Here is a 25,328-nt window from a genome sequence, read left to right as displayed (position 1 = left end):
TCATAACGCAAGTTAGACATTATGATGCTCTGGACCTTTGCTCGCGGAAATTTTCTCTAACTGGACCTCTTAGAAATTTAGTTGAATACCCCTGCTATATTTGTTGCATTTATGAAATTACAGAATGACAATAAAGGAAACTTGAGATCATGTTGCTATTTTTACCTGTTTTAACAAAGGAAAACACCAAACTCTTTTGAAGAGGAGGAAAAGATACTGCCGTGTTTAGGTCTACTTTGAAATAAATTAAACACAGAACTATGCAGGTATATACCCGTAGACGCAGGAGAATGTGACGCATATTTTAGTGGACGAGTTATATATAAAATAAAAAATGTATTTCAGTGTCACAATATCACCTCAAACTTCAAGATAAGGTGTTCCCTTTGAAAGATTGTCCGCTGTGCAACAAAAAATACAAAAAAATAAATATTTAGTTCAATGGGGGTTTTTTTTGTCAAAGCTACAGGGAGCCACTACAGAGGGGTTAAAGAGCCGCTGTGGCTCCTGAGCCGCAGACCCCTGCTTTAACATGACCGGAAAGTGACCTGTTATGAGAGTATCAGACTTTACTGTTCTCATCAGTGCTGGTCAAATTGCAAGATTCAACATTGCACTGCTTATCAAGGGCTGGTGTCATCTTAATAATCCGTTTTACTATCTTATCTTACAGGCACACTCCATGTACCAACAGCCATTCATAAATCCTATTCTTTGCTGCTTAAATAGGATATTGGCAAAAACCTTAGTGGTGCATAGACGTTGTTTGAGCAGCAAACGTGGTGTAAAACTGGAAATCTAATACTATCCCTGAGGTGAGATTCATATATTTAACAGTCGAGCACATAACATGAAATTGTCAAATGTCCTCAAACTATCCATCTTTAAGATGCAGTATTTGTCCTACATTGGATAACAATCTCGCAGTGGCCTGAGGCCACGTCTAAAATACACTCCCACTTCCTGTAGGCCTGTCAGAAAGAATGTCCTCATATGCACAGTTCAGACAGGTTTGTGTAGGGGAAGAACTTTTTGTAGATAATGACATTTTGTAAACGTGGGGATGGGTTTGATTTGAGCTCTGGCTTTTCCCCAACTTCTGTAATGTTGCCAGTTTTGCCTGAAGGGTGTGGGCTTTCATCCAATCCTTCAAATGAAACATGACAGACTCAGTGGCCAAAAGGCTGATGTGAGAAAACCCAAAGCTTCCCCTGGTTACACACATTTTGTGTCATGGTAAAAGATGGCTAGCTCTCGCTGTCTCAAGTCGTGTATAATCTAGTTTGGTTACAGATCACACTCTGGTGGTCTTTTTCTGAAGTCATTAAGAGTTTAATCATGGTTGCATTGCCCCAGCTTTCTTGCAATATTGGACTGCATGTGACATTTCAGTGTATCCAAGCTATCTTAAAGGTACTCTGTGGAGTCTTTAGGAATGTGATGTGGGTTCCCATTTTGTTTGGCCATTTTCACATTATTCTACTGAACACTAAATGCAAACATAAACTTTGTTCACAGGAAAAGATGTCACGGACCAACAAGCTGCACAATAAAACCATATTCAGATTTATATGAATTAGCTTCATGATGCATTAGTTTTTCATAGCTCATACAGTATGCGGAGACCACAGAAATACCACAAATTTGTGCAGAGAAAATCAAATTGAACTTAATATATGATGCAAGTATAACACCATTTCAGCTTTGTCACACAAGATGAAAAATGTGAGTTAATATTTAACATTACGCAAATCTACTGGCAGCTGCTTTAACATTGTGTGCTTCTCCCAAAGCAGCTCGGATTGTGTTGGTGCTAAAAAATATATGAGTGATTATCATAAATATGCATCACATACACACAATTTAGATTAAATCACTGTGGTAGACCACAGAGGATTGAAGAAATGCTAATGTGTCCGGCAGCTTTCTTATTTGGTACCAGTGCTGATGACGATCCTGCTCTGGTCCAGTGGGAACTTACCTGCAGCAAAATAACTACTGTATTACCTCCATGCAAATATCACAGGAGGAAAACAAACAGGCAAAGTAACTCATCTACTGTGGGTGTGAGGGAGTCTTCAGCTTCCTCTGAAATGCAGAGGGAAAAAAACAAGACGTCTCACAGTTCAAAACAACCTCAGAGCCTACTGTAATTTCCGTTGTAGCGTCTTTATGTGAACATACTGTTAAGTGTTTCACAGGCTTTTAATGTTTGACATTAGACTGACATTTAAAATGTCATAGGTATCTCAATCGTAAATCATGTACTTCCTGTTGATATATAATTTACTTTCCTAGCCCATTTCTTATCAAATTTTATCAACTAAAATAAAAATATATATCTTATCCTTCCTTATATTGTATCTTTATAGAATATTGTCATTTCTGAATTAGAATTGAGCCTATGTGTGGGTGTAAACAAACAAAACTGCACCTTTGACCAATATTTAATTTAATGCTGTAATTCCAGCTGAAGGAAGGAAAGCCGAATATGGGTGAGAAACATTCTTAGCCTGCGGCTAAACTTTAAAAAATGACTTATCTTCAGTCAGCAGGTGCAAACAAAGCAAAATGTCCAGCACAGAAGGAACTAAACAATGCTGGTATTTAGGATGCAGGGTAGTATAGAACGTCCTCCCCACTTCTCCTGAGAGCCGTGACATGATTGATTAGCATTATACCAGGATCCCCATAAATCATATAATTTTTTATAAGGTTAAAGTTGCAATCCTTTACTAAAAAGAAAAAAAACTTTACTGTTCAAATATATATTTATTTCCATATTCCTTAATACAAACATCTTTTTTTCCAAAAAATAAACTGTTGAAACGGTAAAAGTGCACAGTCAGTGTCCACAAAGTAGTGAAAGAGTGGGTAAAGCTGAGTCACGATTGGATATAAAGCAACAGTAGGAATCCTCAAGGTTGACACACAATAACCAAAGTGAGTGGCCATCTCTCCAATCTGTATTGATCACCATCACCTGAGAGGAGCAAACACTTTCAGCACTCACAAGATTCCTTGGATTAGGAAGATAATTATGGGCATTTAAATGCTGACTTCATCCCCAAATGATTAGACTGCAGGTGCAGCTCTGATGCTAATGTATCCATCATACAGTCACTTAATCTTGGGTTGAGAGTGTGAAATATATTTTTTCTTAAGAGGAAAGACATTGCCAGTGTTTTCACTTGTTTCTGATGCAAAACAAATGTTTGCTTTGACCCTTATGATCGGCTTTGCTACTTGATAATAAAACTGTGACCCCCAGATGGCTTTTCCTCTCATCTCAAAAAAATATGGATTGTAAATTGTTTGCAGTGTGGAATATGCATCCAAGCTCACAGGCAGAGCTCTGGTTGACTGGGAGGGATACATGCGCCCTCGACAACACAAAGGCTTTGTTTTCCAGCGTGAAAAGTTTGCATTTTCCACGATCAGTTGACAAAATGCGCCTCTTTGATTTCATGTGTTGCGTTTAAGTGGTTGGCCATCTCTTGCATCACAGCATCTTTGCCAATCTGATCGTTCCTTCTCTTTTCCATGATCACGTCCTCCAGGCTCTGAAACTCCAGGACGTGACTCTTCTTCTCAGAAAAGAGCAACTTTAACTTATACGGCTGCTTTCCTATTCTTATCTCCCCTCCGATTTTAAACTCCCTTTTGCCAAAGCGGCACCAGGCGGCAAAGCACTCAGAGTTTCTCCAGTAGAGCTCTCTGTCTCTCGACCCAACATGGTCCAGGGCGTTACGCACAATCACCTCCGGGGGGAGCGCACGGTACCTGTAGAGTCCGTTCACTATCCTGCCTTTTTTGCCCTGGCTCACATCGGTGAGAAAGTTGTTCTTGATCTCAGCCCGGTGCAAATGAACCACCTGGAAGTCCCCCACGTACACAGCCCAGTGAGGATACTGTCCGGTGGCCACAAACTCCAGCAGGTCTCCCGGTCTGCACTTGTTCAGGAGACTTTCCGCAGAGTGAGTTTCGGCTCCGGTGTTCGTCTCGTACACGCTCTCCTCTCGGTAGTAAATTGCGCACTCCAGCTCGTCCTGTGCATCAAAGGGCTTCTCCTCATGGTTTACCATGTGGTTCTCAGATGAAAAGCGGTCCAAATTGTCGTCCTGGTCGTCGTCGTCGTTGGAGAAAATGTATGAGACGCCGATCCGCGGTCCGTCGTCGTCCGGGTCGAACCCATTTGGATCGGCCGTTGGCACCTCTGCGTAATTTAAATGCGTGAGTTTCTCCACCTGGTTCCCCATAAAGGTGACAGGTGGATGAAAGGGGAATAAAGCTGAACACAGAAACAGGATCCACCTGTTCTTCACCGGGGAGCAGAGACGGCGTCTTTACTAAATCCAAAGCGGTGAAGACGGGCACCAATAATCCATGTCCGGCTGTATATATCCTCCAAATGAACGCCAACTGCGCCACCCTGTATAAATAAACAAGACAGTCGCTAGTTCAGAGCCCATTAAGCCAATGTGCAAGTCAAACTATTATTCAGAGTTTAGCCTACATTCCCAACAGCTGTGACCTGACACACCTGTTGGCTCGCAGTTTCCACTCACATATAACTTTTTACACCATCTCAGTAATACCGTGCGATATCATCTACACTTCTGCTTTCTAGTTAAGTCTTTCTCAGTTGTACTCTACATTTACTCCGGTTCATTTTCCTCAACTCAGTCCACAGTAGAGTCTCTGGAGAGCAGACAGACTCACCTGCAGTTCAGCTCCTGGCAGCAGCTTTCTCACACTCCTGTTGTCACATCGGTAAAATTACCCGGATTTGAGGCTGTGCTGTGCTGTGCCGTGCTGTGCTGTGATGTGCTGTGCTGGTGGCGGCTCCTTCCTGTGAATAAGGGTGTTGTGTGGTCTGATGTACAGACCGTGTGTAGTATGAAGCACGGCGTTTGTTGCAGCGAAACTCATCCAGGACCCAGTGACTGCTGGGAGGTGTTGGCAATTAAAGCGACAGTACGCCTTTTTGCCTTATTTACATATTCAGTCTGTCCTTTACTTTAAATAAATACAAATAAAAACGTACCAGCTAGGTGAGAGTATTATAATATTTGAAAGACTTCATAAAAGTGAAATGCATTTGACTATTTGATAAAAATAAAACAACATCAATATGTTTCATTGATAAGTAGATATAATAAGTAGATGTGGAATGTTATATATTTTTCAAAAAGACAACATAATATTAGGTTATGTGGAAATCATGAATTTATCACCAAACTCAGTATTACTTACTTATTCGTGGAAACATGAATTTATCACACCAAGCTTAGTATCACTTGCATAATCTTAGATGTACACTGCACTTTTATACTTTGATTTATGTACTGTACACATCACTATGTAAGTTGTTGTACTTTTATATCTTGATCCATGTAACATACACATTACTATGTATGATGTTATATTCTTATACTTTTGATCAGAACTGTATGCATGTCCATGATTGAAAAGAGTACTCACACAGAGGGATTTGAACTGGGGCACACAGGATGCAGGGAGCTAGCTTTGTTTAGACTATAACCAGATAAGGTATGCGTGAGAAAAGATACCCATTCCGCTATCATAGCAGGTGTTGTGTTGAACGGCAGTAACCCAAGGCATGAGAAGACCCTGAGAGTTCCTCGGACTGAGAAGATGTTATGGTAAAACTTTAGCACCCTGTGTGAGGCTCAGACACTGACCAGAGATCTACTGTTCAGCAGGTATACATAATGTAGTGTAAATTCAAATATGTATACTTAATGTAGTGTAAGTTCCCAATAAATGTAAACAGGTACCAAATGAAGACACCAAAGATGAAACCGTGCCAAGAGGCGTGGACACGCCAGCGCACTATTGGATACACCATTGGATACAACGACCAATAAGAAGAAGAAAACATTCCTCTTATGCTAGAGATATAGGCTACATGTTAGAGCTCATTCAGGGCCTTTTTGTAACACAGTTAACTACTTTGGTGGTCTGTGGAGCAGCGAAGCTGATCGGCCCTCATGAGTAGAGTTTTATGTTTTGCTGCACTTTTGATGTAAATAAATAACTTGATATTACAACCCAAAGATTCCTGGTCCATCTCTTTACAGATTTGAACACGTAACAGTTACAATAAACCCACTTCTCAGTACCACACTCCCAATCTGAAGTTTACTTGTGATCAATACAGAGATTTGTCTAAAGGGGGAGAATATTCCCAAACAATCAAAACCATACAGCAGATTCCATGCAAATATACAAGACAGGTGTAAACTCATAAAAAAGTTTATAAGGAAATTATAAAAACATCAAACCTCTGATGAACAGAGTAGCAGACACATCCTGTATAGAGGACAGAACAGGAGAATGGTTGAGTGTGAGGAGACATTTGGACCACTTTCTCGTTAAATTATTTATTTTGTAATTAACACTGGATAATTAGTGTCAGTCAGTCAGCACACCAGTTCACTATTTCATTATGTCCATACTATGAAAGCTGTGTACTATGATGAAATGAGGTTTAAAAGGGAAATCCAATTATTAAGTCAAATTACTTTGGCATTTTGCATTGTTGTTTGTAACGGGACTTGTAATGTGATTTAAAGATTAGTATCATAAAAACAAAAAACACTATAAATCGAGACTAAATGTTGTTAACTATTGTTGTCTTCATTCTTTCAAACACAAACATAACAAAATTGGCTTATTTGATCAAATCAAATGTGCAGCAAAACTGAGGGCATACGTTTTTATTCAATAAAATTATTCCATTGAGCTTAACGTTATGTCATTTTAAACAACCAGACATAACTTTATACAGCAAAAATACAAACTGAATTTATAGTTACATGGTTCTTTCTGTATATTAACTTTGCACTGATAATTTGCCTCCAAACTCTTAAACCATAAAAGATCTACACATCCCCGATGCCAGCTGGGATATTGAAACAGCATTGGTAAGTATCCCTGTAATGAGCTCTGCTTAAATTAAACTTTACAGTATACCCTTCTTTATGATAGACATTTTGACTTTTCATAAGAAAAGCACAGGTGTTACTAATAACATTAACATGTTCTATTCAAGTGTCCCAGGAAAGCCATGACAATGTGACAGCGAGCCAGTACAATAGCAGGACCCTGAAACCAAGGCAGCTAAAAGAAATTCAGCCATTGTTCACTTTTATATTTTACACCTGTTTTTAATACTGTCACTTGTGAAATGGTTAGTGAAAAGGCTTACTCCAGGTTTGAAATGTATGATTAGCAACACAAGAATCTTGACCCAGGGTAATCATGCAAGAGTTACATAAAGCTCTTAACAGTTTGTTCTTTAAAGTTCTGGTATAGTTTTCAGTGTTAAACAACTAAACTTTAGTCTAAAGGAAATGGGTTTTTCACTTCAGAGGGGGAGGTCATGTTGGCAGTGTGTAGTGTGTCAACAGCACACGCTAGAGTCCTTTTTGATGGGTGTCAAACTGTTTGGATTAAGCCCCAAAAAGCAGTGTGAGAAAAAGCATGACATTTGAATTAAACCAGTATTTTGGAGTACCAGCTTCTTCTAAAACCCTGCTGTTCTGCTCCCTCTGCATCCAGCCCCAGCCAGGACTCCTCTGCCAGAAAGTGAGACTATGTTCACTTCTTGCCAAAAGGTAAAATCCTCCCTGGACATGCCAGATATGGAGGCTTACAGTGTCTCAGGCAGCCATTACACCTACTTCTTTTGAACAGATGAATATGAATTCCAGATCAAACATAACCAGAAGAAAGAGAAACATCTATGGGGAATCGATTGGGGGCTCTTCTTCTTCTCAGCACTGCATGCCTGTACAATATTGTGATTGAATTTCTGAGGATATTTACAGCTCTGCCTCCCTCCAAAGAAACAGCTTAATGGCTCTGCTTGTGTTATGGCGAAGGCAATGCTGATGCGTGTTTGCGTGCACTTTCCACAAATTAAAGCAGTGTTGTTAAATTACCTGTGACTTCACATGTTGTGCAGTAAACAAGATTAGCTTTGAAGAACGTCAATTCAAAAGGAAGTAGAGTGGAGAAATGAATGAGTCAACATTGTAGATCATTTGTTGCCAGTTAATATCTTCATTGGCCAAATGCTCTTAGTGGTGAGTGACGCACTCTTTAGAGGGGAAGTGCAATTAGACTTTTTTAAATGCCTGATGCAAGGTTAATAAAAGATTAGCTTCAATAGTTTCATCCTAACACAGCCTTTGCTTGTTTCTCTTTGGAACAAAGAACCTTCACAAGAAGAGGGCATGCAGGAGAGGGAGGGATTTAATCACAAAAGTGCAAAGTGCACACTCACAGACGTCAAAGAATGGCTTGTTTATGGTTAATTCACAAAACTGTTCATAGGAAATTAATTTGGTATCATACTTCAGTTATCTGCAATTAGAAAAACCTGTCTTATTTATAAAAATATAAAAAAGGAGAATCACAAGTCTCTTTAAGATTCCAACATTAAATCGATCTGGGTTCATATTGAAGTTACATCTGCTCACTAAACTGAAGTTAGACTTAAACAAATGCCTCGATGTATAGTTGCCAGTAGTGGATACAACTCTACTAATAATCCTCCAGCATACCTGGAGCTAAAAAAGTGTAATCCAGGGATGAACATTTAATTTCCAAACAAAAATCCTGTGTCCTCATGCAGACACTGCTCTCTTGTGGCTCTGGCAACTCACTGCATCATGTAAATTATGGAAAAAATATTTACCCCTACTCCCAATCACAAACACAAATTTGGTAGTATACATTTATGAAAAAGGTCTGCTGATTTATTTACATTCAACGTGACTGAGTACACAAAAATACTCCAGCTGAAATACACACAATTAATCACTTCCTGAAATCTAATTCAAATAATAATAATAATACAAATAATTACCATGGCACAAATTTTATGATGAATGCCAAAAGAAAAGGTTAAAAGCACTACGTCCGGTTGTTGTTCCTCTTCTGGCTCTGGATCTTCCTCCTCAGGATCTGGTCAGGAATCAGATCTGACTGTTTCACATCTGCGTTCCCACAGCCCACCACAGGACAGCTAGGGGACGGAAAAAGATTGTTTAAAGAGTATCTAAACACACAAATAGAATATGCAAATTCACACAAAGCGCGAGTTAGAAAAACTCTCTGCATCGATAGTGACAGGCACTTCAGGGACAACGAAATGTGACCACAAACACAACAGCATTTCACAAAAATCACAATACGGAAATTCCAATCACAATTGGAGTATTACTGCTGTAATGGTGGATGCAGTGTGACCACAGTCAGAAGTCATAACAATAGCGAGATGTCTTTCACAACAACATCGGCCAGCACTGGGAATTCATCAGTGTTTCTTTAGGAGCCTCCACATTTAATTTAATTTCAACATCAAAGCATTATCATAAAGAAATGTGAATTAAGGAGGACTGCTGGTCCCAAGCCAGAGTTGTTTACCACTGCAAAACCCGACTCAACTTTCTAACAGTCCTCTAAGGGAGAGCGTCTTACCGGCATTTCTTTTTCTGGCTGTGTCTCGCTTTGATCATACTCAGTATGGCTCCTTCGTCGTAGTGGTGGCCACACTTCTTATTCTTCATCGGGTTCACCATTTCCACCTTGAATACAAAGTCACAGTGGTTTGTTATAAAATAAAACGTATACAAAAAACACAACTTAAGCCACTATAACATCCAATCAAGGTGGTGTTCTATGGTTTGCTGATACTGAAACTAATAGTTTATTGTCAGGAATTTGTAATAAGATGGAAATATTTTTAAATAAGAAAAAGCATTTAACAGGAATATTTAAATTAGTGAAATAAAACATGAGCAGGCTGGAGTAGTCTACCTGTGTGAGTGGGCAGGTGAAGTTGACTTGGGTCTGCGTAACAGCGATGTCTTCATCGAGCTCCTCCGTGTTCTCTGCAGACTCTTGGTTAGCTGAAAACACAACATACATACAGTGTGCTTCCAAATCTCCAGGCACAGTAATATATGATAAACAGAAAGGACATGGCTGAAACTGTATTCATGGAATACAGCAACATGTTCCACTTAGGCGGTAATACATTCAGAGATGATTCTGTATGTTATTAAATGCTAAAAAAATAAAGCCACTGTTCAAATAAAGGATTTGGTGTTTGGTTAGCCACATTTTACCACCGTTCAGACTTTAACTTTGGAATAAGACACACACCCACACCCACACACACCCACACACATCTGAGCAAAATGTAAGCTTTAATAACGTATTCCTTGAGTTAAGGCTTCACATAATACAATAAAATATGTTCTCTATGATATCATTTCCTATACAGTCACTTCCGTTCACACCCCAAAATATGTTTTCAACCCCAATGCAACTTTTGGGACCGAGTCAGACTGGGAAAATAATATTGGTGCAGCAGGAGTTTCACTTATAGTGTCTACAGAGAACCTACAAATACAGCATTGCCTGAGTGTTGCCCTGGTTTTAATAAGGGGGGAAATAAGGACAACAATTAAAAAGCAGAAGATAACCGCTACAGGGTGACAGGCAAACATAATTATTCAACAGTAAACAAAGGAAGTTGTGCGTTTAAAATTAAGATAATTATACTGAAAAATAGGACACAGCCCAAGATTAAGATATCGTTAAAGTCTATTTCTCAGATTATTTCTCCTATCTTTCTAAGCCTTACCTTGGTTGAGAGAGTTCTTGATGCTGTCCTTGAAGGCCACTACTTTCTGGTGATTCTGCAGATCTGCGTCAGACAGCCTGCCTATTCTCTCTGTGAACTGCTCCTTCACTTTGGCAGACAGGCTGAACATGGCCTCTGGCTGCTGGGAGGTAACCTACAGAAATTGAGGTAAGTTAGGCTATTTCCTTTCAAATTCAGTTTTAGTGTTTTTCCCTGACATTCAGAAAAAACTAACTCCATGACATTAAGACTTGCCTCTCCAAATAATCTGGGTGTACACAGCGTAGCGGGAGCCGCCATGAGTGCTGAATGACCTTCCAAAGAACGAATCATCTCTATGCACTTTTCTTACATCTAAGCCCTTATCCCAGTAATGCATCTAGGATGACCTGTTCATTTAGTGTAAGGGGTAGGGATGTTTTCCACTTATGTGATTAGACTGTGCCAGATTGCGCTCACCTCCCCTGTGACTTGTTGCACAATGTCAACAAAGTAGTTAATCTCTCGGTCCAGTTTGGCACACTCCAGAATCATGGCCTCCATCTCTTTGATGCCAGGGTTCACCTCTTCATCTGCAACATTGCAGGACACACAATGAGGGGAAACGTATTCAGATCATTTACTTTACTAAAAGTAGGAATACCACACTATCAACATACTGCATTACACATAAAAGTCTTACATTCAAAATGTGTTACTTACAAATAAACACAGAGTCATCCAAAGTGCAGAATACAATATACTTTATTGGATCTCGATCATGGGAGAATTAACATGTACTTATGTGCTTATTCTAACTACTTTTTAATACTGTTTGGTAGTTTATAACTTTTTAACTTGTTATGGATTTGGTCTGTAAAAGATAATAATGTCATCTGAAATGTTGTAGAGTAGCATGAAATGAAATGGTATATAACTTAACGCCAAAGTAACTTCCCTCAAACAGTGTAACGTAACTGAACAACAGTACTTGAGTAAATATCCGTAGTTACTTTCCACTACTGGAAATACAAGTATTAAATCACTAGCACCATCATAACCATACATCCTGGGAATGTCCCTGGTTATTATCTAGCGGTAAATGAGACAGGTAGAATAAAACGAGCATCACGTTACTGAGTGTTTGTAATGTTACCCTGAGTTTCCGCCAGGTCCATCGCCACATCTGTCACTATGTCCATTCCCGTCCCGATGTCCGCCTGGCAGGACTTCAAGCTCGACAGAGTTCCGTGAACGGCGCTAAGAGACATCACGACGTGTATCTGTCCTCCGAGACAATGAACACCACACAACCCGAGGATTAGCTTCGTGACGTTAGCCTAGCGTGCTAACGTCACCTGCGGTAAGCTAACTAAGACGAGCTACTGTATGAGTGTGCAGAAGCACAGTCTTTATCTGTGTCCTTTTGTTTTACTAATGCTATACTACAATGAAAGGCTAATTATATTAAAAGAAAACACGCAAATAAGCCGCGAAAAACTACAACAGTAGTTAAGGTCCGACTTCCAGGTTTGGTTTTTCAACATAAAAGCCTCGACCAAAAGATAAAATAATCATCTGAAGAGAAACGACACAACATATTATGAACAATCGTATTTATTGCTGAATTTCATTTGGAAATGGCACAAAGTGATAATACATAAAGTTGGCAATAGACTATTAAAATGTTCTATCTATGTACAATCTATTATTAGTGCATTAAGACATTAGTCAATGAAATGTGTAAGTAAACAAATCAACAGGCTTTTTCATGGTAGACATTGAAGCATAGGGGTAAAAAATAAAAGTTATTAAGACTGAACTCCATTTTATCTGCTTCAGTTTCAGGGTCTTGGTATTGTGCATGGCTTACTGGGACACTTGAATAGAACAAAGCGATTGTTAATGTTATTAGTATCCCACCTCTGCTTTTCCTAATATGACATGTCAAAATGTCTGCAGTGAAAAAAAGCCTATGGCAACAAAAGCATAGTTTTCTGATGAAATGCTTCATCTGGATCTTCAGAGTATTGTTCTGAACTCATCAAAAATGAAACTGGGCACATGGGCTTCTGCCACCTAAAGAATACATAGAAAATAAAGAGAAATACATGTTACTATCCCACAGTACGAGCATCGAGTACAAGTACAAGACATAATGCCTGAAACATGTCTATAGTCTCATTTAAGGCATGTCGCTGTATAATTAACCTTTTCTTACAGCTGAAAGGTATTACATCTTACTGTGTAACAATACAGTTGTTAAACATATAGCCTAAGTGTAGAATCATCAGAAATCAAAGTTACCCCCAGCTAATGGAAAATGTTGTGATTTACCACATTTTTATTACGATGGTTAAAGTTGTCCTACCTTACGTGACAGCTTTGTGTACTTCACATAGTCTTCCAGGAACATCAGAGCTCCCACCACATCAGAAGGCATGTCTGGGATCTTCTGACTATGATTGGGTCAAATGGAAACTCAAACGTGAGTTCATAAAGCCATAAGAGGATACATTTCATAAAAGTATTCAGATCAAGCAAATTAAAATATATTTACTTAATAACACTACCCAAAAAAGTTTTATAATTTTATCCTAAAGTAGTCACGTCTGTTTGTTTACCTTGTGCACTGCTCCATGATAGAGCGGATAAACTGACCAATGAGAGCCAAGAACTGTTGTGTGTATCTTGAGTGAAACTGCTTGAGCAGGGTGAGCATGCCGAGCATGAGCGGAACCCAGTCGACTGGATCTGTGGCTTTCCTGCAGGTCATTCCTGGGAAAAACACAAGATATCAGTCATGTGGTCATTAACATGTCGATGCAGCACCAAGTCTGGCATACTGACATAAAAATACACCAAATCATTGATCAGTATTATACCAAGAATCTGGTGTGCTCACAATCCTTAAGCCTTCACAGTCCAAGTAGTGACTCCCTTCATTTCTAAAGTACAGTAAGTCACCTACCCAATCAAAAACTACATTCAAACTGTAGGACATAGAGCAGCAATAATGGCTCTTATACCACACTGGCTTGACCTGTTGCACTCACAATTGTACAATTGTACAAAAAAACTCAAGAACTACAGTACAATTAAAGCTGTAATATAGTACACTGAAAAGAAACTTGCCTTGGTTTTTGTTGTACTGAAGTTTAGGCAGCTGAGCGATAATGAATAGGAAGTTGATGATGGGGAAGTAAGGTAGTCGCTTTGTGGTGATGTAGATCTGCAAGAAACATGAGAAAAAAAAACTGTCAAACTGAGTGTTCTGCAAAACATAACCACAGAAAGCAGACAGAACACGGCACGGCTGGAATTGGCTTCAGTTTGTGGGGTTTTTGAAAATCAATTATTATTTGTCAAACACTGATAATCCCATCATGTGGGAGGCTACGGCCATAATCCTACAGACCTTGCTGAGTGGGTTGTGAAGTCCGGCGGCCTCCAGGTGGGCAGTGATGTCATACAGAAGAGTGTTGTCCTCTTTAGGGTAGGGCAAGGATGGGTCCTGGTAGTGAGCTTCAATGTCTGCCAGCAGAGACCTGCCAAGGGCACAACAAGAGTCGATATATGGTAGAAGAATAAAGGAGTTGAATGAAGAAGTTTTAATGAGAGCAATAATCATGTATCAACTAGTTCTTGTGCTTCAATTCTAATGAGGAAAAATCACAGCATATGTTCTTCTAAAAATCAAACAGCAAGAGCATTAACATTAAGTCATTAATATACTACTACATGGCAAAATAAATGGTAATGATTAAACATTTATATAATGTATGCCATTTATATAAGAAACATTTTGGAACAATTCCTGGAACAAAGCAATACTTTCCCCTCAACACTAATGATAATTATTATATTAGTATACACAATTACAGAGACATTACAGAGGCGGTGCTGTGTGCTCTGTGGTGGTGAGACTTGACTGACTTGTTGACGTTGTCCAGGGCAGCAGCCAGGTGTTTGGAGTCAAACTTACAGGAGAAGTTCAGCTCATTAGCAATCTGCTGTCTGAGAATCTGCATCTGACCAACCTACCAGAAACACATTTATTCCACTTTATTGTTTACAGCATCGTGTGCAGATGGAGTGGCATGAAAATACAGGATGGAGGGGTGTTAACGATCAATTTGAGCTTATGTTTAATCATCAAAGAAAGCACATCCCCGTGAACATCTAAGTTCAAGTTATCAATAATTACTTTCTATTCACAACATTAGAGAATATCATGAACCTTCATGATGGCCTCCAGGTATGCACCCCAGATCTTCTGGGTTTTGGCCACAGCATTAGCGTACACTTTGCTGGCATTACCTGTTGCACAAAAAAATAAATAACACAAAATGATATTATTTTCAAGGAATAAAGAGATCCTGGCAGGTTGTAGGACTTTCTAAATGAATACCTACCTACAATACCCTGGACTGGGTTGACAGCATACAGGACGGCTTTAAAAACATCCACCACAGCTCTGTCCTTCAGGACGGTCCTCTGAATCAATGTCAGGAAGTTCTGATGGGAGAAACAGGTCGCTGACGGTGCAAATATATTCAGGTATGCATACTTTGTGCACTGAAGAAATCCATAAAAGCCCTTACAGAACTGGATTCATTCATCTGTTTGCTAATTACCTGAAGTTCCTTGACAATCATGAAGCAGAGCAGGCGGTCTAGTCCATTGAGGCCAAATGTACCCAGAGTGTTCTGGATCTCAGAGAACAGCCTGTTGTTGGTAACCTCGTGGTGGCTCCTCAGGTCGTACCAGGTGTTCATCTGGTCGAAGTAGCACGTTACCCTGTAGGAAGGACCAATGTTTGTTGGGTAGCTTATAAAGACCGCACGATTCAGCATCTACAGATATGACCAAAACAGAAGCAGTTTCACTCTTATATTCGGGGAGACATACTTGGGATCAGTGATCCGGAGGATCTCTCTGCAGAGGCGACCGATGAAGGTGGCAGACTCATCCACAGAGGGAAACTTTGGGATGGGGATGTGGGTGGACTGGTGTACACTCTGCCAGTCCTGGATCTGATTGGAGGAAAGGAAAGAACCAATCAATCTGACAAATAGACAAACAACTAGAGCATTTATTATTGATTGCAGAGGGACAAAGTGATGTCGGTGCACTATTCAGGGATGTGATCAGAAAACGTAAAGAGCATGCTCCTGTGTCGAGCCTGACCTTGGCCCTGAGGAAGCTGTTGCATTCCTGTTCCACATTGTAGTTGATGATACGGGAAACCTCCTCCTGCCATATTTTAAGGCCGTATATGCTGACGTAGTCCTGGATGTACTCAAACGACCTGTAGAACCCATCCATGGTGGCCGCCATCTCCTTCAACTTGGGCATCAGCTCACTAGGCTGAAAGAGTGGAAGATTCTTGTTTAGTCTCACCTTTTAATTGTTCACGGATCTTATCATCGATTCTCAGTGGGCAAGAGGACATGGACATTAGTTCATAATTCTTTTAATACGTTACAATGAGCCAGTGAAACCATGTTCTATGTTGTATTCTGAGCAAAACCTGTAATTGTAAGGTGTTAATTATTCTCTAGTTCTATTAATAATTCAGTGATTTGATGCGAGACATACAAAATATGTCACAAACTTTACAACGCACTGTAAAATACAAAAACATAAAGAATAATCAGAGGTTCACAGAGAGCAGATCGGAAGTCTGACCTTAGCCTTGGGGTTGAAGATCAATCCTTTGTGCAGAGCATAAGCTACCCTCTTCACCAGCTCCTTCCTGATGCCGTCCTCCAGAAGCTGCTTCGGATCCACCTAAAGCATCACAGTATGTTAGTCAAGTAAAATCCACGACCGTTACTTATTCTTGAACTGCACTGTGGCTGATGTAGACAAACGCAAATGTTCATGCCGCCAAAGTAGAACACTTTTTAACAAGTCCATAAAACTTTATGACATCATCTACCTTGATGATCCCAACAAGAGTGGTCTTCATCATGAGGATCCCCTCAGTGAAAATAGAGATGTCATGGGTGAGTTTGGCCACCTGTAATCACATGAGGAAGGATGTTTAGACACACAAATGACAGATAGATTACTGTTTAACCTTTAATTAAATCAATCAAATGTCAAAGTAATACGATAAGATAAGAATATTCTACATTGATTTGTATAAAGAGAGATAAATGCTAGCAGATATTGTACTGCATAAATAGAAATGTGCCATGTTGTTTTGTTTAAAATGTATTTTTTGTTAAATCTTTGAGTCAAAAGTTCAACTCTATAACATTAAGTTTGAAATAATTTGGCAAATTTGAAAATTCAAAATATCAGCCTAATAAATTCAAAAAATGCAATTTGAGTGAGTTTGAATTGTTTTGTCCAGAAAGATCTCAGACTCACATGCAGCAGATGAGTTGACATCAAAACAGAACAACTTGAGGCCTCTCTTTACGTCTAATCATTCCTTCAATGACGTTCTGACCAACACGCTTCATGCACATTGCGAAGTGAGCAGTTGTTTTACCTCATAGCGAGCCCCGAGCTGGGAGTAGTCCTTTAGCTTGTCCTTATCGAGCCGCGTGGGCACCTCCACGATGTCATGGATCTGAAGCTTGATGATCTTGGCCAGAGAGGTGAACATGCTCTCTGGGATGATCTGCATCACCTTGAAACAAGAAGGCAAAATACACAAACTCACTGAGCACCAACATGGATCTAATACCAGAAAAGATTAGTCTTAAAAAGCAGATGGTACTCGATGCTGGAGATGAAAAATATTGTGTACAGCAAGTAGGATCAAATCCTTACGCATAAAGTGACATGGCATGTGGCTGATGAAAGCAGAAGGTAATAAGGTACACATCCACTAAGTAGCTGCTTTGGGGTACATATGCTAAACAGATGGTTGTAGAGACATTAATCATGACTGCAGGTGTTACAGCAGCTACTGAGAAGAATTTGAAGCATGCAGAGCTCATTTGTTAAAGTTGTGAAACCGTGTTCATTTGTGAGTAGCAAAGGAAATGTCAAAGACTCACGTCCTCTCTGCTAAAAAACATTAGATGCAGGAGCTACTGACCTTTCTGACATAAGCCACCAACTCTCCGGAGTAGAACTGTGAAACACTCAGCAGGTCAGCGCTGTTGGCCTGGTTGATCCGCAGCAGTGGAAGGTCCAGTGCAGATGCCAGCTGGCCACACAAACAAAGTCATTATTTTAACATCACAGGAAGCAGTTCTCTAATGCAACGTTATGGGGGAAATGTATTCACTGTTATTATTATTTTGTCTTTGTGCGAGTCCTCACCTTCAGAAATGTAGCTCTCAGTTTGGTGACCATGGACGGGTTGACTCTGATGCTCTCCTGCATTATTAATGTGAAGCTGCAGAATAAAACATAAGGCAGAACAAAAACTGGTGAATTCAGCTGTACAAAACAAAATCTCAACAAAAGTCTAAACAACTGCAGCACTGTGGTCTTCTTGATGGTTTATAGAACAAGGTAAGCAGACTGTCTCACTGTCTTTGGCTGAAAGACACTAAATAATGTGACTTATATGCCAGAAAATGAGTGTCTAATATGGCTTTTAACTGAACTGTGTAGCCACTGCGTTATCAAAAACTTACCATCTTCTGCTTTACCAGTATTTTCTGTCAGCAATTAAGTACCTGTCGATTATCTGCCATGCGTAGGACAGGTCTCCAACTATCTGCATAGTAATGAGGACTTCTTCTTTGATGTTGATGGTGCGGATCATTTGGTGCAGAAACTTCCTGGTGTCAGCCAGGAACTGACAGACCTGTAGGTTAGACTCCAACTGGTGGAACTCCTGGACCTGAAAACCAAACAAAAAACACCTCACTCACATTTCTGTATCCAAGGATTATATGCACTCGCCTGGCAGTCTTTATTGTAGCACTGTCAGTTTAATGTGAAAATGTAAAGCCAGGATGAAATGTTTTTCTCTTAATCTCACCTCAACCAGAGCCTGTATGAGCTGAACGGTCTTCCTCCCAGCAGCCGTGGAGTCCTCATAGTTTAAAGACTCAATCTGCTTTGAGATTTCTCTGAACCAGGCCTGTAAGTTTTCTGTGAGGAGTAAAATAGGTGAGAGGTACAAGTTGAGAAAGAATGATATTTTTCACAAGTGGTGGTTAAAAAAAAAAGTGTCTCTCTGCTAAAGCCAGTCACAACAACAGAAATAAGTATGACTGATGTAAATGTAATCCGCTCTCTCTGCATGCGTGTCCTTGATGCATTTTCTTTCCACCATGTTTCTCTGCCTCAAACTTAAACTCATTTTGAGTCCAACACTGAAACAATCCATGACATTGAAAGCATAAAATGCTGCATGGCTGAGGTTCCTTTAGTCAGGCCCACTGCTTTGCTGTGTGTGTAATTTTTTCACCTTTCACCTTACAGTGTAACTCACCGTTTTTCTCCACCCTGGTAAGAGGTTTGACGCCAGAGAAGACTTCGGCCAGCTCCGTCATCCTCTCAGATCCCTCCTTCTGAAAGCTCTCCCATTTGATCTGCTTCTCTGACAGCATCTGCTTGAACATCTGGAAGAGGGACAGCACAGACGCTGAGTCATGGTGGAGGGATTAGTCAGATGAGATGTGTAATGAGAACATTAGGTTTGTGTCCTCTCCTAATGATAGACTGGCTAGCCATATGCTGTCTATGCTAATAGACAACAGAGTGGACGCACCTAATGAGAAACACAGTTGGCTGTAATCTCTTTGGAATGATTCACTCTCGCTAACAAAAGAAAGGAGCTCAGTATGTTTGACAGCAGATTAACAACCGTCTTCATTTGTTTAACATCTCCCATAATATTACTGAGTGTTGAAGAGGCTCACCTCTTTGAGTATGAACTCAAACTGAGCAGTGTCTAGCAGCAGCTGGAACAGCATCTTGGGGTTGTACTTTGAGTCGTTGAGAACTTGTTCTTTGATTTGACGCATTCGCTTGTTGTTTAGATCATAGGCTGGAAGAAAATAAGTTATTTTAATAAACTTTAAATTAAAAACTATTTGTATGAACATCATATTTCTGGAGGTAAAATCACAAATGTGGAAGTCTGGAGCAATGTGCAGTATGAACACAGCAGCGCAACAGTCAAAACCAAGAAAGTAAAACATCTAATGTTTGTTGACCTTTGCCCATTTACAGTTATTCTAAGGTATATTGAAACATCACAAGAGACATTATGTATTCTTCTCCAAGCTACATTGTGGTCCTGTAGGAAAAATCTGCCCAATATTCTCACCTGACTCTGCGGAGTGCAGCATCAGCCAGCGGATAGCAACATTGCAGTCCCTCAGACAGTTGAGTAGTTTGGGAATGTTGTCCAGGATGATCTCCTCTCTGAGGAAACCTTCCTTCAGCAGCTGCTGCACCCGAGGCCTCAGACTCTCCATGCTAGCTGCATATCGAGTGGCCTAAACACACAGTAAGAGGGATGGTATTAGTTGGGAGATATGGTTCAAAGGTTCCAACGTTGACTACCCGAAGGTAAAAAAGTACACACACACAGATCTTCAGGACAAAGTTGAATAATCTCAATTTCACCTATTTATTCTGGCCATGTCAAACAAACATGCTAACACGTTCCAGCATGATGGCCTTCACCAGAGCATGGTTAGATGTATAGTTCATCTTGGACGATAAATAACAAATAATTTTACTTCCACAAGTGCCCTTTAAGAAGCAATGCAATGTCAGCAGATGACACACTAAACAAGGAGAATCTGGTTGCCTCCTCCTGCTCCGACTGCAGACTTCTTCCCCACTATGTTCGTACCCGTGCTTCAATTTGAGCTCACCATCACCAATTCACCATCCTTTCACCAAAATCAAGACAAGTTTAAAAATGTCTTTCCAAAGTCACTGTTTTGATTAATACCCTTGTGTTTCAATTCAGATCCTGCACAGTCGCATTGACTTGCAAATTCTGTAGACAGCAGTTATCGGTGCCTACATACAAAAGGGTGCCGCACTGAAGGACTGTTGGCAATACTGAAGACTGTGTGACATTGAAGCCAATCGAAAATATGTTAATACCTGCTCTTTGATGTTAGCAGTCTCAAGGGTGTAGTTGAGAGCAGTCTTGGCAGCTTTGTATGGTTCCCAGGCCTCCACCAGGTTCACTGTGATCCCCATGTAGATACTGATAACCTGCAGACAGACAGCACAAAAACCTCAGGACAACATTCACAACTAGACCGATAGAAAACCTGTTATAACATTTCGTAACGTTGTTTACATTCAGCTCTAATCTGCTGTCATGACATTGTTGGTGCAGATTAAACCAGCAGGATGTGCAGTGAACGAACCTACTGTACAACAAATGTCTTACCCAGTTGTCAGGGAAGTACTTGTCCACTATCTCCCTCATCTTTGCCTGCTGGGTGTGCAGTATAGAGGGGCTGAAGTAGAGGCAGACATACAGCATGGCTGCCTGGTTAGCCAGCGCTGTGCTACGATGCTCTGGTAGAGGGTACGCAGACACCTGATGGACAAGAAGTGAAATGGGATTTTAGGTCCAGCCCAGGATAATCAGGTTGTAACAGTCTCATGAAATCTGTAACAAAGTAAAACTGGAATCAGAAGGGACAACATTTGTCATTTCAGTTTATCAAAAGCGAATGTTTCTCACTTGGTTGTATATGTCGTCGGAGCGCAGCCTCCCAATGACCATGCTAATAAAAGTGGCGCTGATGGGAACTCTGTGGAAGTAGCTCTCTGGGTAGTTGGCTGGCCGTTTGGCTCCAGGCTGACTGGAGAAGCCGGTGCTGCGCAGGAGCTTACAGATGTCATCCAGGTTGGAGTCGGCTGATGACCGAGCAGCACTGAAGGAAATGTGCAACAATAAATTAACGGGAGACAATTCAAAGACAAGTGAGGACAAAGGTTGCATGTTATTTCTGATTATCACTGGTAAAGCATCATTTGATTATTGAATCATTTTGCCATAATGGATTCAATTCAGCATGCTTCTGTGTGTATGTTCTGCACACCTGTCATTGCAGTTAACATAATTGAAGACATGATATTTTATGTCATTTATAAATGAACATGTTCGCATTGTATCTTTATAGAAACTAATATTTTGATGTAAAAAACATCTGAAGTCACTGTGGAAAGGAGTGAAGAAAGAATGTGCATTCACATTCTTATTATATCTCATTTCAAGCACATTTACATAAAGAGGTGATATTAAAGGTGAGGGGTGTAATATTTTAAGCGAATGAACGTATGCGTCAGGGAAAGTGACTCATTTGTGCTGAGAAGTGCACATCGAGTGTGTCAGAGAGCCAATGTCATGAATATGTGTGTGTGGGTGTGTGAGTCACGAGCGCACCTGTATCTATAGTAGGAAACAAGCATCCTCTCTCTGAGCTCCCCTTCAATCTTTTGGTCAATAACCAGCAACATGACTCCATAAAGGTAGAGAGCCTCACACTGGGTGGAAAAGAAAACATACACAACCAACTTAGTTTTAACGTGTAATGGATGGAGATCAATCAGCAAAGGCGAAATGAAATCCTCACAAAACAGATATTTAGAAGACGTAATGTTACCTTGTTCCTGTAATGTTACTAAATTAAAACTGATTTGCATTTGTTTTACTTACTAAAAGCTGTTTCCCATCCTCATTTAGAAGCACAGTCTCCAGGGTCTGCTGAATATAAACACCCTCATGTAGGTCATCCAAATATCTGAAGAGGGGAGATAATAATACAATAACATCTTGTGATATAGTCTATAGTCGTGTTTGGTGGTTTAAAAGGGAGAACAAGAGGGAGGGAGTGTAAATCAAGGTCAGGGACTATGTTTTTGTTGTTTATTTTAATAGGACTGCTCAAAACATGTTTTTTATTCTGAAGAACTTTTACATCTAAATTGACTGAACTGAATGTGAACTGGGAAAACAAACACACCGTAAATAGCCCGGTCTAGTCTTACCTGTTAAGATCCACTATATATTTGTGGACACTCTCAAAAGCCAGATAGAACCTTGACAGAATCTCAATGTTATTCTCTCTAAACTCTTCATCCAGGTCTTGAAGCTCAGGTTTGGCTTCCAGCTTTCCCTCGTAATACTCTGGACCCTGGCAAAGAAGCAACATCTTGAAACAAGTGCAATCGATACTTTTGTCTTTATAAGAAAAAGGCACACACAGCCCCTGACAAAGGGGACATGGTTAAACAGCTGTTCCAATAAGAAAGCAATTACTTTCATAAATCCTCCACAGAGATAAAAGTGTTTGTTTGTGTCCTGAACTCTAGGAGGAATCTATAACAGCCCACAAAGCCAATACTGTTATGCAGTTATTTGAACTGAAACTAAAAGTTAACTTCCAATGAACTAAATAATGGCTTGAATATCGACTACATCACAATGAACATGCATCACATGCTGAATTTCCTCACATCTACAAAATGTACATGTACTTAGGTTGTCGCTACAGCACTTGTATGTTAAACTTTGGCCCAAGGGATAGACTAAAACTGATTGTGCGAGGCCAAACGTGTCTTAGAACGCCAGCCCCGATCTAATCCATACCTTAAAGTAGCTGAAGTCACAGATAATGTCTCCATATTTCTGGTGGTCGCTCTTGTCTTTGAGCCTGAACACTGCAGGGATGAAGTCAGAGAGGCGCAATAGCTCAGCAATGATGGCATTTCCTCTAGAAACTATCCTGAGGATGGCCTGGCCGCACAGGTTATTCTCCGCCAGGAAGTCCACCATAGCGGCTGAAGGACTGGGAGGAGGGGGGTGCACAAAATAGCCGCACCTTGATCCTGTGTTTTAGCAGCAGACTGGCTGCTTGAAAACTCCAGCTGAAAAAATGAAAAACAGGATGTTAGAAAACAACAGGTAGTTCAATTCAAGACTTTTTGATGCAGTTTATATATATTTTAACCAGACAGACTAGTTTCACCCGCCTGCTGAAGTTTTCTTGAGCATAATATTGAAGGCATCCAGGTCCTGGTTTTGACTTCTGACAGGGGCAAATAAAAAGAGCTTTCTCCCAAGGTAATAGCTTATTAGAGTAGTATTACCTTTACTTCGCAAAAGTATAAAACGATCAGAGTGCTTTGCATGATAATAGAAATGTAATTTGTTTTTCACAGGAAATACAGTGTAACAAGCATTTACATTATTTTATTAATGTTACACTAATGTCTATAATGTCTGTGTTTGTAACGTTTTACACCGCTAGGTTTCACAAATCCCAGGTTTCTAGAAGGCACATCAAAACACATTTTTTTTAAACTCGTGTAGCTATTTCTAAAACTTGGTTGGTTAAATTGAAGATGTATGTATATACATGGCCATGCTAACGTTAGCATATAGCCTGTTAGCTACTTTGATTAGCCTGTCTGCTGCAGACGACAACACATGACAAAATGCCAACATATCGTGGTAACTGACTTGTTCACGCCTTGGTGATTTATTTAAACATTCGACATTTTTAAAAGTCCTAGACTGTAGGTAAAAAAAAAAGACTTGCCTCTTTAGATCTTCTCTGTCTCTTTCCTGTTTACTTCCTCATGACCAACCACATGACCGCCGCTGGGTGCGTTTGATTCTGTTCACTCAGCGCGCCGGAGAAGAGCGGGAACAAGTAAGGCCCACGCTTTGACACCAAAATAAATTTGCCATATTTTTATTTACTACTTTTTAAAGATCATATCCCAATAAAAAAAAAATGATCCAGAGGGAAGCTACCTGCTAAAGTAAATCAAATATATTCACAGAAGCCTGAATCAATGAGTAAACTCCATAATGGGTCAGCTTCATGGTGCACCCAAGTCCTACAACTCAGTTAGGTGTACTTGTTTCTCTAGATGGCGACAGAGATCCACTATATCCTCAGTGTATCTATCTCACTGCTGCTCCTCTGCACTGAGTGTCTGTGAGTGTAAATGCAGATTTCTGGCTCCACTGGGATGAAGTGATTTGCAGTGCATCGAGTCATGAAAAAAAAGCCTGAACTAAACATTTAAACAACCTACTGTGGAAAACCACAGACATAAATACACAGCTAAGAAATGTTACATCCTGTAGCCATTAGCCGACAAAAATCCTTCTAAAAATATATATTTTTCTTGGAGGCCTCTGAAGGGGATTGAACTGTCTCATTATCAGCATACCACTCATTATTTATCATCATCCATACAATGAAAATCAATGTGGCCGGTGAAATAATGAACAAAGTATAAGTAAAGACTGCAGTCTACCACCCACTGTGTCACTGTGTTGAAAAAGCCGACAACCAACATGTCGTCAATGTGGATGAATACGCCTAAGCCATGATGTTTCCTTCAAATTCTGATTGAATCGGACTTTTATTACCAATAAGTCTAACACGCTGGCAGGCACTTCCTTTAAGCAGTGTGAGCCAGAGGTTATGGAGAGAGCTGTTTGTTTAACCTGTCTGTGTGGCATCGCAATCCTGAACCAGTTGATGTCTCTGTGTGCCATAGCAGATTGTCTGTCTTCATCATTCAATGTTCAAACTATCTTGTGATACAACACTGCTGCAATGTTTTAATTGGATTTGATATGAAAATCATTCTCTGCTTCAGGGCAATTTTACAGATTATCTTCACTTTAACTTTATTCATTAGTGCAGAGTGGTGATTGACAGGGAACTGGGAGACAGAGGGT

General features: G+C 40.1%; 3 protein-coding genes across 3 annotated transcripts; all 3 read right to left on the bottom strand.

Moving 5' to 3' along the window:
- Positions 1-2,752: 2,752 nt before the first annotated feature.
- lratd2b (LRAT domain containing 2b) lies at positions 2,753-4,955 on the bottom strand. Its single transcript, XM_029450640.1, has 2 exons — positions 4,723-4,955; positions 2,753-4,432 (listed from the first exon to the last, which is right to left on the bottom strand). The coding sequence occupies exon 2, from the start codon at positions 4,257-4,259 to the stop codon at positions 3,438-3,440; it is 822 nt and encodes a 273-aa protein (XP_029306500.1). The 5' UTR covers positions 4,260-4,432; positions 4,723-4,955; the 3' UTR covers positions 2,753-3,437.
- Positions 4,956-8,261: 3,306 nt separating this feature from the next.
- Positions 8,262-12,179, bottom strand: nsmce2 (NSE2 SUMO ligase component of SMC5/6 complex). Its single transcript, XM_029451672.1, has 6 exons — positions 11,820-12,179; positions 11,144-11,256; positions 10,685-10,838; positions 9,853-9,944; positions 9,514-9,620; positions 8,262-9,058 (listed from the first exon to the last, which is right to left on the bottom strand). The coding sequence occupies exons 1-6, from the start codon at positions 11,932-11,934 to the stop codon at positions 8,947-8,949; spliced, it is 693 nt and encodes a 230-aa protein (XP_029307532.1). The 5' UTR covers positions 11,935-12,179; the 3' UTR covers positions 8,262-8,946.
- Positions 12,180-12,264: 85 nt separating this feature from the next.
- washc5 (WASH complex subunit 5) lies at positions 12,265-24,280 on the bottom strand. Its single transcript, XM_029451671.1, has 29 exons — positions 24,169-24,280; positions 23,217-23,494; positions 22,616-22,761; positions 22,284-22,368; positions 22,011-22,111; positions 21,306-21,498; positions 21,006-21,158; positions 20,711-20,824; positions 19,917-20,088; positions 19,507-19,634; positions 19,077-19,206; positions 18,621-18,733; positions 18,313-18,479; positions 17,951-18,026; positions 17,724-17,834; positions 17,169-17,309; positions 16,608-16,688; positions 16,355-16,456; positions 15,854-16,033; positions 15,575-15,699; positions 15,301-15,463; positions 15,079-15,181; positions 14,904-14,983; positions 14,600-14,703; positions 14,082-14,211; positions 13,799-13,895; positions 13,288-13,441; positions 13,035-13,122; positions 12,265-12,742 (listed from the first exon to the last, which is right to left on the bottom strand). Exons 2-29 carry the CDS (start codon positions 23,400-23,402, stop codon positions 12,686-12,688), a joined length of 3,480 nt encoding a protein of 1,159 aa, XP_029307531.1. The 5' UTR covers positions 23,403-23,494; positions 24,169-24,280; the 3' UTR covers positions 12,265-12,685.
- Between the last annotated feature and the right edge of the window lie 1,048 nt (positions 24,281-25,328).

The sequence above is a fragment of the Cottoperca gobio genome, chromosome 16 (genome assembly GCF_900634415.1).
Source record: "Cottoperca gobio chromosome 16, fCotGob3.1, whole genome shotgun sequence".
NCBI classification, from domain to species: domain Eukaryota; kingdom Metazoa; phylum Chordata; class Actinopteri; order Perciformes; family Bovichtidae; genus Cottoperca; species Cottoperca gobio.
This window is presented reverse-complemented; position numbering and strand designations above follow the sequence as displayed.